This window comes from Musa acuminata, chromosome BXJ2-4, assembly GCF_036884655.1.
Source record: "Musa acuminata AAA Group cultivar baxijiao chromosome BXJ2-4, Cavendish_Baxijiao_AAA, whole genome shotgun sequence".
NCBI classification, from domain to species: domain Eukaryota; kingdom Viridiplantae; phylum Streptophyta; class Magnoliopsida; order Zingiberales; family Musaceae; genus Musa; species Musa acuminata.
The window spans coordinates 5782210-5797396 of NC_088341.1; the positions used below are offsets into that span (position 1 = coordinate 5782210).

At 39.9% G+C, this 15187-nt stretch overlaps 2 protein-coding genes across 3 annotated transcripts; both read left to right on the top strand.

The window, feature by feature from the left end:
- Positions 1-946: 946 nt before the first annotated feature.
- On the top strand, positions 947-9774 carry LOC135610350 (monoterpene synthase 7, chloroplastic-like). The gene is made up of 3 exons (XM_065104751.1): positions 947-1193; positions 1438-1646; positions 9496-9774. Exons 1-3 carry the CDS (start codon positions 947-949, stop codon positions 9772-9774), a joined length of 735 nt encoding a protein of 244 aa, XP_064960823.1.
- LOC135608948 (monoterpene synthase 8, chloroplastic-like) lies at positions 9009-11752 on the top strand. Of its 2 annotated transcripts, none has more exons than XM_065102027.1 (5): positions 9009-10388; positions 10485-10703; positions 10793-10931; positions 11017-11262; positions 11360-11752. In XM_065102027.1, the coding sequence occupies exons 1-3, from the start codon at positions 9967-9969 to the stop codon at positions 10824-10826; spliced, it is 675 nt and encodes a 224-aa protein (XP_064958099.1). In that variant the 5' UTR covers positions 9009-9966; the 3' UTR covers positions 10827-10931; positions 11017-11262; positions 11360-11752. The 2 variants fall into 2 exon arrangements, with proteins under 2 accessions (XP_064958099.1, XP_064958098.1); XM_065102026.1 differs by having other exon boundaries at positions 9009-9441; positions 9496-10388; positions 10793-11262; positions 11360-11751.
- The last annotated feature ends 3435 nt before the right edge of the window (positions 11753-15187 follow it).

Sequence of the window (15187 nt, forward strand, 5' to 3'; positions counted from 1 at the left end):
GTGGTACATAGAAGGGAGTATGACATTGATGAAATATAATCGCTATGACTCGTATTGATAGTTGGAGTTAATATAGTATTATTATTTTTATTGAACTTATTGGCTTATTTTAAAACATGGCCATGTATAAAATGCTTTATAAAATTCCTTGGAATCTAATTAGATAAAATTATTTTTTAAACAAATTTTATTTTATTTGTTTTAATTTTGTATCTCTTTTATATCTTATCAATTAATGGGCCAAGTGGGAGAATGTTAAAATATGTGGCTATAATAGAATAACTAATTGGATTCCGTTCAGATATTTTAGCCAATAGACTAAGTTAGTGGAAATTCCTCGGGAGATAACGAGGAAATCTCCTGAGATCATTGTACACCCTCTGATAGGATCTCTAGGGGTTGAGGTGGTGTTAGAGCGTTGGCACCTCTCCGAGGGATTTCAGTTTCTCCCTAAAAAAACCCCTTTCTCCCAAAATCTCGTCGGTGCCTGCATCGGTGGCTGGCTGCCTGCAACAATCTTGGATTAAAGACGGTGCTTAGTAGATCAAACCAAATCTCTGAAGAGATGACATCAAAAGGTACACATCGTAATGTTTAGATCTATACATTTTGATTTCAATCCTGGTATATAAGTTACTTTCGCATTTCAGATATAGTATAATTATAGACTTTATGCTTATAGCTTGATCTGTGCCTATCCGCGGACTGCCCCCTCGAAGTCTTCACCCCGTCGATGCCTCCTACTGCCATTCCGGTGTTCTGCACAGACTCCTCCTCCTCAGCGATCAGCTGATTACCAGCCGAGCTCGTGGAGTGACGAATACATACAATCGCTCACAACTGACACCAAGGTCGGCGTGCATGCAATATGTAAGGTTGTTTTATCTATAGTTCGCATTGTTTGCTGACTAGCTTTCATCAGGTGGAGGAGGATAACGCAAGAAGGATGGACAAACTGACAGAGGACGTGAAACAGCTGATCTACATGAACAAGGGAGTTGAGGACCAACTTCAACTGATCGATCACCTGCGGCAGCTTGGGGTGGCGTATCACTTTAAGGAGGATATTAAGGATGCTTTATGGACTATATACGGTTCCATGGAAGACGTGAACATGTTGCTGAAGGATAATCTTCAAGCCACGGCTCTTATGTTCAGGCTTCTCAGAGAACATGGGTTTGCTGTTTCTGAAGGTGATTAAGCTACATATCCATCCTGCTTTACTCCTTTCTTGCGACTGATACAACATTGTCGCTGATGTACCTCATATATTGCTAGAACAATTACTCTCATAAAACTGAGACAACTAGAAATATATCCAATTAGTCATAAATTATGCCACGTTAATAGCCTAACATACTAATGGAATTTTGTGTTTATTCTTTTCTATCATGGTGTCACAATCTGACATGCATAAATTATGTGGATGGACTGAAGGTGTATTCTACCGATTTATGGATGAGAAGGGAAACTTGAAAGCCATCCTTCGCCACCAGACTGAAGAATTGGTGAGCTTGTACGAGGCTTCCCATCTTGCAAAGGAAGGAGAGCACGTGCTGGAAGAAGCTACGAACTTCACAACTAAACAGCTCAAGAGCCTCATGGATGGATCACTTGAGCCTCATCTCAGGGAGCACGCACATCAGGTCTTTGATAATTGAACCTATATACTTTTGTAACAATTGAATTAAGGATGATAACATGAAGTTATAAGTCTCTCGTCATTCATCCAAGCCTTTGATTAAGATTCTTTGCGTGTGATCACTCTTTTGATGGTGTAGTTCTAGGTTATTGGTTGTGATAATTGATCTGTATCAGCTCTTTGGAACTAGAAAACTTTCTTCATGAAATATTAAAGACAAAAAAATCTAAAGTATGATTTATTTTATGCTACTATTTGAGATTGGATTTTTAATTTCTTTCGATCATTATTATTGACGGTCATATGAAAAGACCGACTTAATTGGATTTTTATTCTTAATCTAATTAAGAATAACATATTATAGGGTAAATTCTTTGAAAAAGCTTGTAAGTTACAGAATTGTTCATAGAACCGCTCTAATTACCTAAAAAGATGATTTTGCCCTTGATGAAAAATTCCTGCCATAACCTAGTGTTAGTTTGGCAAGTCCCATAGTTCCACATCGGAAAAATCAAACTTGTTGTCTCATATTGGAACTATAAATAAGGGCCTGAGCTTTGAAGTCAGATGCACCACAAGAGGTACCATATGTGGCACCACAAGAAAACCTAAGTATTTACTTTGGTTTAAGTCCATACTCAGTTAAATAGTTTGGACTTATACTTTGGGTTATTCTTGTTTAGTATTTTTGGGTGTTTTATGGTCTAGGAACATCTTTCTAAGGCATTTGTAATTGTCCCTTTTCATAGTAGTGATTTGCTCCTCTTTCGTCTGTGGATGTAAGTCAAAGTTAATTGACTGAACCACGTAAATCTGGTGTTCTTGTCGCTTTTATCTTTTCACTTTATTAACTTTGTTGTGTTGCCAAAATTACCTTGTGGTAAATTTCCTAGGGCTAGCTTTAACAAATTGGTATCAGAGCTTGGTTTCGGGATCTTTTGGCAACGATGACAATAACAAAGATCATTGTCGAGAAATTCGATAGAAATGTCAACTTCGGCTTATGACAACTCAAGATGGAAGCCATTTTGGTTCAAGATGGAGTTGATTTGGTACTATAGGGAGCCGAGAATATTCCAGATGATATGTCAAAAGAAGAGCTTGCGGGTATGGATAAGAAGGCCCGATCAAGCATCATTCTAAATCTCTTTGACGAGGTTTTACGGGAGGTAGCTACGGAGATTACGACTAAGAGCATGTGGGACAAGCTTAAAGCCTTGTACATGAAGAGGACAGTGGAGAATCGTCTCTACCTGAAGTAGAGACTGTATATGCTTCGGATGATTGAAGGTATATCTATACTCTCGCATCTTGATAAATTTGATTCTTTGGTTATGGATTTGGAGAATATAGATGCAAAAATTGATGGTGAGGATAAGACCCTATTACTCTTGTGTTCTCTTCCCCAATCTTTTAAGTATTTCCATGATACTTTGATTTATGAAAAAGAAACAGTTTCGTATCAAGAAATTAAATTTGCATTGAAATCTAAGGAACAGATAGACAATGATATCATTGGAAAAATTAAAGAGAATCAGGATGAGGGTCTGGTCGTTAGGGGAGAATGGATAAAAGAGAATTTGACAGTAGTAGATCTAAATCTAGATCTAAATCAAGACATAGAAATTTGGAATGTAGATATTGTCATAAAATGGGGCACATTAAATCTGATTGCTTTAAATTGAAAAATAAATTAAAGCAAAAGGAAAAATTTGTTGAGAAAACTATTGAATCCGCTGAAGTTAGTGTAGCAACTGATGAGAATGTTGGAAATATTTTCTCTGCTATTGATGACAGGACGATGTCTAAAAATGAATGGATTTTAGATTCGAGTTGTTCTTATGACATGTGTCCCAATAGGGATTTGTTTTCTACATATGAATCTTGTAATTGTGGAATTGTTTTGATGGGCAATAATGCCGCATGTAATGTTGTTGGTAGAGGCACAATCCGAATTAAAATGCATGATGGTATTGTGAGGACGCTCACTAATGTTAGACATGTTCCTGATTTAAAAAAGAATCTCATCTCTTTAGGCACCCTAGAGGCCCTTGGGTGTAAATACACAGCTGAAGGTGGAGTTATGAAAGTTTCTATAAGTGCTCTTGTTGTTATGAAAGCTTGTAGGTCTGGTAGCTTGTATATTCTACAGGGAACTACTGTCACAGGTTCGGTTGCAGTTTCATCATCATCATTGTCTGATTCTAACATCACCAAATTATAGCATATGCGTTTGGGTCATATGAGCGAAAAATGTTTGAGCATATTGAGCAAAAGGGGTCTACTTTGCGGACAGAGTACTGGGCCATTTGATTTTTGTGAACACTGCATTTTTGGAAAGCAGAAAAGAGTCAGCTTCATTTCTCCGGCAGTTCACAAAACGAAAGGTACTCTTAACTATATTCATTCAGACCTTTGGGGTCCAGCTCATGTTCAGTCTAAGGGTGGTGCTAGGTATATGTTGACTTTCATTGACGATTATTCTAGGAAAGTTTGGGCTTATTTTTTGAAGCATAAAAATGATGTCTTTCTAACCTTTAAACAATGGAAGGCTTTGATTGAGAAGCAAACAGGTAAACCGATTAAGCGGCTTCGAACAGATAATGGTATGGAATTTTATGAAAGTATCTTTGATGAATTTTATAAAAATAAAGGAATTGTTCGGCATCGCACTGTTAGGATGACGCCTCAGCAAAATGGTGTGGCCGAACGTATAAACATAACACTCTTGGGGAGAGCAAGGTCTATGATCTCAAATGCAGGGTTGACAAAGGACTTTTGGGCAGAAGCGATTAATATGGCCTGTTACGTTGTCAACTGCGCTCCTTCTGCAGTACTTAACTTTAAAACTCCGGAGGAAGTTTGGTCAGGTACTCTTACTGATTACTCTGATTTTAAAATTTTTAGGTGTCCAGCATACATGCATGTAAATGAAGGAAAATTAGAGCCTCGGACTAAAAAGTGCATTTTCCTTGGGTATGCTTCTGGGGTGAAAGGATACAGATTATGATATTCTGATCCCAAATCCCCAAAATTTGTAATCAGTAGAGATATTACTTTTGATTAATCGTCTATGTTATCTTCCAAAGAGAAATCTACTAGTTATACAAATGATAGTGCGCAGAAGCAGGTGGAGCTTGAGATTGGAAGTTCAGATTCTTTTAAGTCGAATTCTTCTACTCAAAGAATGCCAATAGGTGGTCCCGAGTCTACTAACGCAGATGATCCAGAGGAAGAGCAATATTCCTTAGCCAAGGATAGACAACGGAGAGATATTCGACCACCACAAAGATATGCAAATTTGGTTGCATATATGCTTTGTCTGTTGCAGAAGAGACAAGTGAAGTTGGTGAGCCTACTTCCTACTCAGATGCAGTTTCTTGTGATAATTCCGCTAAGTGGTTGATTGCGATGAATGAAGAAATTGAATCTCTCTATCGAAATAGAACTTGGGATCTTGTGAAGCCAGGGGTTGAAGATGCAAGGTACAAAGCAAGATTAGTTGCAAAGGGCTATATCAGGTATATGGTGTTGATTTTAATGACGTATTTTCACCTGTTGTTAAACATAGCTCTATTCGTGTTTTGCTTGCTTTAGTTGCCATGTATGATTTGGAATTGGAGCAACTTGATGTCAAGACAACTTTCTTACATGGTGAACTTGAAGAACAAATTTATATGGAGCAACCTCATGGATTTGAAGTTGATGGTAAGGAAGACCATGTTTGCTTGTTAAAAAAATCCTTGTATGGATTGAAGAAGTCTCCAAGACAGCGGTATAAGAGGTTTGATTCTTTTATGTTGGGTCATGGTTACACGAGGAGCATGTATGATAGTTGTGTTTACTTCCGGAAGTTAACTGATGGCTCTTTTGTATATTTGTTGCTTTATGTTAATGACATGCTTATTGCAGCTAAGAATTTATCAGAAATTCATACTTTGAAAATGCAACTGAGTAGTGAATTTGAAATGAAAGATTTGGGAGCAGCTAAGAAAATTCTTGGCATGGAGATCAAAAGAGATCGAGGAGTTGAAAAATTATTTCTGACTTAGAAAAATTACCTCAAGAAAGTCTTGGAGAGGTTTGACATGAAAAATGCTAAGCCAGTGAGTACTCCTCTTGCTAGCCATTTTCGGCTATGTGCTGCTCAGTCACCATAGTCAGTTGAAGAGGAAGAATATATAGTGAAAATTCTATATTCTAGTGCTATCGACAGTATTATGTATGCAATGGTTTGTACTCGTCTAGATATTTCACAAGCAGTCAGTGTGGTTAGTAGATATATGTCTCGCCCGGGTAAAACACATTGGCAGGCTATGAAGTGGATTCTCAGATACTTGCAAGGGACTTCATATGCTTGTTTGGAATTTGGAAAAAATCATGACACTTTGGTTGGTTACGTTGACTTTGATTATGCTGCGGATCTTGATAAACGAAGATCTTTGATAGGCTATGTATTTTGCGTTAGCGGTTGTGCAGTTAGTTGGAAAGCTTCCTTATAATTTGTCGTAGCTTTATCTACTACAGAGGCAGAATATATAGCAGTGACAGAGGCAATCAAAGAAGTTTTATGGTTAAGAGGATTGTTCAGCGAATTATATCTGCATCAAAGTGTTACTACAATTTACTGTGATAGTCAAAGTGCTATTCATTTGACTAAAGACTAGATGTATCATGAGAGGACAAAACACATCGATGTGAAGTTTCATTTTATTCATGATATCATTGCTGAGGGAAAAGTCCTTGTTCAGAAAATTCATACGAAGGACAATCCAGCTGATATGTTTACGAAGCCTTTTCCGGTTTACAAGTTCAAGTAGTGCTTGGACTTGGTTGGTGTTCATTGTTGGTGATTGCCCGTTGGGGCTTTTATGAAAAAGGTGAAGCAAGTTTTGTTGGGACATGCCAAGGTGGAGATTTGTTAGTTTGGTAAGTCCCATAGTCCCACATCGAGAAAATCAGACTTGTTGTCTCATCTTGGAACTATAAATAAGGACCTGAGCTTTGAAGTCAGATGCACCACAAGAGGTACCATAAGTGGCATCACAAGAAAACCTAAGTATTTACTTTGGTTTAAGTCCATACTCAGTTAAATAGTTTGGACTTATACTTTAGGTTATTCTTGTTTAGTATTTTCGAGTGTTTTATGACCTAGGAATATGCATTTGTAATTGTCCCTTTTCATAGTAGTGATTTGTTCCTCTTTCGTTCGTGGATGTAGGTCAAAGTTAATTGATTGAACCATGTAAATATGGTGTTCTTGTCGCTTTTATCTTTTCACTTTATTATCTTTATTATGTTGTCAAAATTATCTTGTGACAAGGAAGAGGCACGAGGAAGGGGTGTGAGACCACATCGGCGAGGAGACTACATGGCCCCTGTCGGACCCCCCCACCCTCACTGTTGTCGTTGGCCATAGAGGTGCCGCACAGTGCCGCCTACTCCCATGCTCGCGCGAAGGCGGCCGGGACCACTTTTTAGCTGGTCCTTCGGGGTGCGACGGGGGCCCACCTTTGGACTCCTCCGTCAGTGCATTAGAAGCCTCAGGAGTCCTTCAGTAAACGTGTTCCACGTTTGGACTCTGCCGTCAGTGCGTCATCATGCTACTTCGTTCAATAAACGTGTAGTTAGTCACTCCATCACGTTATTTCGTCTAAGCTCGGTGCCAAATGACCGCTGCAGACCGTCCAAAATGCCAAAGTCTGCAAAGACGCTGCCAAAGGCGCTATAGCAATAAGAAACTTTATTAAAGAAATAAAGAATATTAAATACATTAACATGTCCCTATTTATACCGATTAAGAGAGAATTTTTTTCAATAGAATAGAAAAGGATTTCTAAACTATAGCAATATTGCAGCCAAGTTGATAGAAGATAAGATTTCCCCAACTATATGAGGAAATATTATCTATTCTGTTGAGTAAAATCCTCTATTCTGTTAGGAAAATCCTCCCTCCTATCTGTATAAATAGGAGAGGGATATGTTAATGCATTCAAGCTACTTCATCTCTTCAATAAAGCTTCTTCAATAATTGTTCTTATCTTCTATTCTTATTTCCATCACAAGTCACACTTAAGAAAAAAACTACAATAAAAGAGGAAGCTACAATAAAGGAGGAAATTGCAAGTTAGAGTGATGCTATAGAAATATTAAGGAGGTGAGAGTTGGAGCGATCCATGCGGTGTTATGCGTGGCATGGTTGTATGTATACATGAAGGAGAGTGCATCGAACCGCTAAGTCCCAACGTGCAGACTATTGAGGTCACAAGCTTTTTCTTCATTATCCTTTAAGTCCGTCGATTGTTGGCAGATTAACGAAGACTATCGCGGTGAGAAAGATAAGGATTAGCTACGGAGCTTCTTAGGAATATGGCTATAGCAGCGTTGGTCACTGGTCGAAGACAGGAACGAAGCTTCATTTTTCTCAGTGCTCTAATACCAGAAAGATAAGAACGAGGGTAAGGTGTCGCCCAGACGCATCACAAGCCTTAAAGGCTGCTATCAACGCATGACCTCCCTACACAATTATTTAGCGAACCAGATGACGCTGACGGTACTGTTAGCCAGGAAACCCCATCCTTATCACGGGATGAGGTTTAATGTCACCCGGCATCAAGATATTTATATTTAGACTGCCACATTCGATGTCCACGTTGTGTTAGGAAACAAAAGCTTTCAAGATGCAAATTATAACTGTGAAATGGTACGCTATTAGCGTGGCATAAATGTTCCCCTATGCACTAATAAAATGGGTCGTTTTTGTATTTATTTGTCTTCTTTTCTTTTTTCGACCCAACGGATTCGGTCAAATTGGGCCCCAAACAATATAAATTAATTTTAGTCGTAACATAGAAATTCAATTGTATCTAACTGAACCAAATTGCTGTCACTTATTAATCCGAAGGTGGGAGTTGCAGCTGAATTATGATAACTTCCGAACGCACTAATAAAGAATACAAATCCCTTTTTATCCAACTTCAGTTCATGTCTTCGAAGATTATTTGGCCTCTGAGTCTGACTCAGAGCGAAACTATACGATTGAACTAAGCGTCGAGGCTATGGGCTTGTCCCAATGGTGTCGAATTTAATCAAATCAACTCCTTGAATTAACTATTTTTTAAAGTGGCTTCTTCCACTATGACGCCAGAGATATTTTTGGACACTTGGAATTACATTTGGTTGGAACACGATGATGTGGAGCTTTTGTGGATATACATGAGGCTGGCTGTACCTACGTGGCCGATTACCATTCTGCTTGTGAATCTCGTTTTAGGGAGGTCGAGAGGCACGAGAGCCTCGTTACCTAAGTGGCTTCTTCCACTACGATGCTAGAGATATTTTTGGACACTTGGAATTACATTTGTGGATATACATGAGGCTGGCTGTCCGTACGTGGCCGATTAGCATTCTGCTTGTGAATCTCGTTTTAGGGAGGTCGGACGTAGGTCAAGAGGCACGAGAACCTCGTTACTGAATCTTGTTTTCACTGCCTCTGGCACTATCAATCCAACGCCAACACCGCCATTACAAAGCCCAACAGATTCTCCCATCTTCTACCGAGTGTTGTCCACCGAGCCAAATGTCTTTCTGCTCTTCTGCTCCGTCCTGCTGCAGCTTGATCCGTGCCTATCCACGGACTGCCCACTCCAAGTCCTCACCGCGTCGATGCCTCCTACTGCCAATCCGGTGTACTGCGCGGACTCCTCCTCGGCGATCGGCTGATTACCAACCGAGCTCGTGGAGCGACGAATACATACAATCGCTCACAACTGGCACCAAGCTCAGCGTTTATGCAATATGTAAGGTTGAGTTTTATCTATAGTTCAAATTGGTTACTGACTAGCTTTCACCAGGTGGAGGAGGATAACGCAAGAAGGATGGACAAACTGACAGAGGACGTGAAACAGCTGATCTACATGAAGAAGGGAATTGAGGACCAACTTCAACTGATCGATTACCTGCGGCAGCTTGGGGTGGCGTATCACTTTAAGGAGGATATTAAGGATGCTTTATGGACTATATACGGTTCCATGGAAGAGGTGAGCATGTTGCTGAAGGATAATCTTCATGCCACGGCTCTTATGTTCAGGCTTCTCAGAGAACATGGGTTTGCTGTTTCTGAAGGTGATTAAGCTATATATCCATCCTGCTTTACTCCTTTCTTGGCGACTGATACAAAATTGTCGCTGATGCACCTCATATATTGCTAGAACAATTACTTTCATAAAACTAAGACAAGTAGAAATATGTCCAATTAGTCATAAAACTATCCCACGTTACTAGCCTAACAAACTATTGGTATTTTGTGTTTGTTCTGTTCTATCATGGTGTCACAATCTAACATGCACAAATTATGTGGATGGACTGAAGGTGTATTCAACCGATTTATAGATGAGAAGGGCAACTTGAAAGCCAGCCTTCGCCACCAGACTGAAGGATTGGTGAGCTTGTACGAGGCTTCCCATCTTGCAAAGGAAGGAGAGCACGTGCTGGAAGAAGCTACGAACTTCACAACTAAACAGCTCAAGAGCCTCATGGAGGGATCGCTTGAGCCTCATCTCAGGGAGCACGTAGCCCATGCCTTGGAGCTTCCATTGGACTGGAGGATGCCGAGGTTACAGACCAGGTGGTTTATAGAAGCATGCCAAAGGGAAGCGAACATAAACCCTGTCCTACTTGAATTGGCTAAGTTGGACTTCAACAGAGTTCAGAGCATACATCAGAGGGAACTCAGGGAAGTGTCGAGGTATTTTGAGCTTGTTTTACTTGAATCATGTCCTGTACATTCTGCCGTCGTTTATGAACCAGCAAACTTCAGCACAAACTTCTGACTATCGATCAGATGGTGGAGCAATCTTGGCCTGGCGCAAAGGCTTCCATTTTCCAGGGACAGGTTGATGGAGAGCTATATCTGGACGGTTGGCTGGGCTTTTGAGCCACAGTTTGCAAGATTCAGGGAGGCGCAGACAAAAGCGAACTGCCTGATAACAACAATAGATGATGTGTATGATGTTTACGGCACCATCGATGAGCTCGAGCTGTTCACGGATGCCGTCGATAGGTAAACAACTCCTCCACGTCATGCATGTAGGAGGTGTTATTTCAACAATCTTTGATTCCTGATAACATCTACTCTGATGGATGTTGCAGATGGGATGTTAATACAATGGACAAATTGCCATAGTACATGAAAATATGTTTTCTAGCCCTCTTCAACACTATAAATGACACCGCCTACAATGTTATGAAAGAGAAGTGTCTGGATATAATTCCACACCTAAAAAAAGCAGTAACTTATTGATCCCATCGTCCCTCTTTTGTGTATCGTCAATCATGCAGTTCCACTTTATAAACAGTGCTACCGTTGGATTCAGTGGGCAGATCTATGCAAGACATACTTGGTGGAAGCAAGGTGGTACCACCAAGGCTACACACCCAATCTTGAAGAGTACTTGGAGAACGCACTAGTATCGATATCGGGTCTCCTAATATTGACTATTGCTTATTGCACCAGTAACGATGTAACTCGAGAGGCCTTAGACGGTTTCCAAAGCCGTCTTAAGATTGCAAGATGGTCATCCATGATCCTTCGACTTTGTGATGACTTGGGTACTTCCAAGGTATTTGAACTGCACCATACTTATCATTCCTTCATCGAATCAACGCAATAAAGAGTTCACACAGTTTCTCCACTCTGCATCGGTTGTTTTTGTGCAGGACGAGCTTGAAAGAGGCGATGTGCCCAAATCTATCCAGTGCTACATGCATGAGAGCGGTTTATCGGAGTATGCGGCTCGTGAGCATATCAGGCAATTGATTAGGGGGAATTGGAGAGCAATAAACGGAGATCGAAGTTTCACTTCACGTTTTGAGGAAAACCTAAAAATGATGGCCATCAATATCCCTCGAATGGCCCAATGCATGTACCAATACGGAGATGGACATGGGAAACCCGATCAAGTGATTGAGGATCGCATCAGGTCTTTGATAATTGAACCTATACTTTTGTAACAATGGAATGAAGGATAATATCGTGAAGCTATAAGTCTCCTCGTGATTTGTCCAAGCCTTTGATTAAGATTCTTTAGGTGTGATCGCTCTTTTTATTCGGTAAAAGGTATTGATGATTTAATTCTAGTTTGTTGGCTGTGAAAATTGATCTATATCATCGCTTAAAAAATAGAAAATCTTTCTTTATGAAACATTAAAGGAAAAAAGCTTATAGTATATTTTATTTTATGCTACTCATTTAGATTGGATTTTTTAATTTTTCTCAATTTTATTGTTGACGGGCACATTAAAAAGGCTGATTTAATGGATCAATTGTCTACAATCACGTGACATAGCCTAATTAAGAATAAAACTATATATTATTTAGTGAATTCTTAGAAAAAGTATATAAGTTTTATAATTTCTCGTAGAGTACCTCTAAGTACATGAAAAGATTATTTTACTCTCACCATTTAAAAAATTTTTATTATAGCCCTAGCCATCGACTCTCATCGTCATTAGCAAGGGTGGCAAGAGTCATTCTATCATTGGTCCAAGGGGGTATGGTGGTGGCCACTACACCTCCATTATTAGATGGGTCAAATAGATGAGGACGACAATATAGCTAGGGGCTCGGCAAAAGACAATGATCGACTTATATAACATAGTCAATATATTAAAAAAAGGGTATTCTAGGGGAAAATTTCTTGGGGTGTTATTTTAAAAATTTTGAAACTTGTGGGCTTCTTTACAAAAATTCACCCTATATTATTTTAAGAACCATGACTACTAACATATGCAAATTTAGAAACAATAAATAAACACATGAACGCTTATTGTTTTATTGAGCATAAACTATTGCATTTTAATGACATATTTAACATGTGATGGTTCCATATTCGCATATAACAATAATCATGACATATATTACATTCTTAAATAATTACAAAGTCATGCCTCTTGCGGCTGATCTACCTCCAGAAAATAATTCTCTAGATCACTTCCCTCATGATCCACTCGATATCTCCTTCAAGAAGTAGAGAGACCGAGAGAATCAATCGCTCAATCAGCTAAACTATATAATAATATGCAAGTCTAGCTCTTTGAGATGGACTAGAGGCTAGAGGATATTAAACATGAGATAAGGCAAGGAAAGCATCCTGAATTTGATTCTTACTTCAGGTCTCCCTTCATTAGCATTATAAAGGAACCAATCCCAATAGGTTTTAGAATGCCAACCCTTGAACTTTATAAGGGAAGCTCTCATCCTACGGAACCTATAGCTGCCTTTACCTCGAACACTAAGTTGTGCCTCCAACACATCAGCCTGATTCCAATTGTGGGTCAGAGCCCAGGCCACCTAATGAACCACTGAAGGTGGCTCGTCCCTTCTTCGGCTTCAAATGACTACCTTGGTCCATTGGGTCGATAGGGACCTATTAGTCATCTACTTCTAGCATTTATTGGGAGATCCATTTATGCATAGGAGGAGATATGTTAGTACACACTACACGCTCAACAAGAGAAGCGGGAGGGACAATTTCAGATATTGACCTTGAGGGGAGGGGCTGATTCTAGCCTCTATAAGCTAGGCTTTGCTAAACCCCTTCACTAAAGGAAGAAATTTTGGAAATCGATGCTGAAGGCGACGACAGGATCAAAGAATCATCCAAGCTACAGTCAAATGAAGAGCTAATCCATATGAGGAAGACATTCAGAGTTGTTTTAGACTTGAAAGTCTGAATGATTTAAGTAATTTAAAATACTAAAGGTTTGAGTGCCCGAAGACATGAAGGTTCTGAGAACGACAGAAGGCGTGAAGAGGCGAATGAGTTTGTGGGTTATTTATAGTGCTCGGGTGACCTTTTGCCTAATTGCCTTGTTGCCATATGTTTAGATTGACCTGCTATGTGGCAACACACCATTGGCCAAGGCCAACATCCTCAATCATTACGATCTTTGAAATCTTCCATAGCACACGTAACCCACATGTGAATGCCTTTGCGAGCACCATATTGTCACCCCTATGTTAGATGAATCAGTAAGGATTAGATTCAGCCAGATTCGTCAAACAACTACAACTGAATCAATGCGCCCATCAAGGATCAAGGTGAATATGGCACACGTAGGTCCACGTGGCCAAGTCCCATAGGAGGGGCAATGCCCGTTAAAGCCTAGATTCGATATGTGGAGATCGGCAGGGGCAAATGACGAAAGATAACAAACTCGACCAGGAGTCAAGTTCTTTGCACTGTAGGACTATTTGTTCTTATGATACAAGGGGGATTGAAATTGATGATCAATTCTGGTAAGCAGCTGAATGAGATTGCAGCAACCGGAAATGTGAATATCCACAGAGTCTACATATGAATAAAAAAGTGAATATCCTTCTCCAGAGCTGGCGGTTGAGAAGGAGTCGAGTGTTGACATGTTAGAGATGCCGAATAGAGCTTTGGCAACCCAACAAGAACGGCCAAAAGAGTCATCGTAAGGCTTCAAACAAGAAGTTCATAGATCTCGAAACTAATGTGAAGGATTTGAAGAGGAAAATGGAAAGCTCTCAACTGGGGAAGCTTCCTGCAAGTTTAAGATATAACACAATTTATGCACGGTTAAATGATGCTGAAGGAGCTGCCACTGAGTTAATTCATACAAACAAGAAGTTGAAAAACTCGGATAGTATGGACACAAACTCTGAAGATGGTGGCAGCGGAGAAGACGGCAAATTGCAGAACAAGCAAGAAGGGAATCAGATAAGATAGAAAGGCTAGAGCTGGAACGGCATAAAATCCAGTATGTTTTGCTGAACTTGAAGAACAGCATGCGAGTAAGCACACTAGGGTTGGAGACATAACAAGAATTCTGCTAGAAGAAATTATATATGGGAGGAGAGACAGTGGTAGACAGATGAAGAAGAATCGCTTCCGTGGATGCATGAGGCCGAAAACAAAGGGAGATCACTGATTTTTCTTTTTTCTTTTTTTTGGTTTTGTAATAGGCTAAATTGTCTTGCAGCATCTTCTTCTTTTGGGCAGTCATAAGGTCTCAACAGGGCCCTTAGGGTCGTAGGAGGACTCAAAGTAGTCATTGACAGTGAGCAGAGCTTTCCTTGAGATCGAAGAAACATCGACGTCGTCATTTTGATTATTCCACGAAAACCGAAAGGAGGTAGCAATGATGCTAAGGAGCCTATCACGGGAAGAACTATCGAGAGAGGGATCCTCAACTATCCAGACTCCCTGAAACCAGGAAAAGAAAAGGCGAAAACGGAAGTGTAAGTGTTGCTGTAAGGCTGCCCAGTAGGCCTATGCAAAGCTGCAGTCTAAAAGGATATAAGAAGAGGAGTCTAAATGTAAGTGGCAAACAAAACACGAGCGTTGTTCACAGTGAATAATGTTGAGAGATGTAGTTGAAAGTGGGCAAGAAATTTCAGAAAAAAAGATTTTTATTTTGGAAGCAATTCTTAGATGCGGAATCACCTTCCAGCCTTGTTAAGGCTTCTCGGGAGTGTATTATCTAGAGAGATGCTTATCGGTACTGCTCACTGTTGCACTG

Excerpts from the sequence above, each read along its gene's own strand:
- LOC135608948 (XM_065102027.1), top strand. The coding sequence starts at position 9,967 with ATGGTGTCACAATCTAACATGCACAAATTATGTGGATGGACTGAAGGT. Across the intron at positions 10,389-10,484 it reads GAACTCAGGGAAGTGTCGAG|ATGGTGGAGCAATCTTGGCC; the intron begins GTATTTTGAGCT and ends ACTATCGATCAG. Across the intron at positions 10,704-10,792 it reads TTCACGGATGCCGTCGATAG|ATGGGATGTTAATACAATGG; the intron begins GTAAACAACTCC and ends TGGATGTTGCAG.
- LOC135610350 (XM_065104751.1), top strand. The coding sequence starts at position 947 with ATGGACAAACTGACAGAGGACGTGAAACAGCTGATCTACATGAACAAG. Across the intron at positions 1,194-1,437 it reads TGGGTTTGCTGTTTCTGAAG|GTGTATTCTACCGATTTATG; the intron begins GTGATTAAGCTA and ends GATGGACTGAAG. Across the intron at positions 1,647-9,495 it reads TCAGGGAGCACGCACATCAG|GTGGAGGAGGATAACGCAAG; the intron begins GTCTTTGATAAT and ends AGCTTTCACCAG.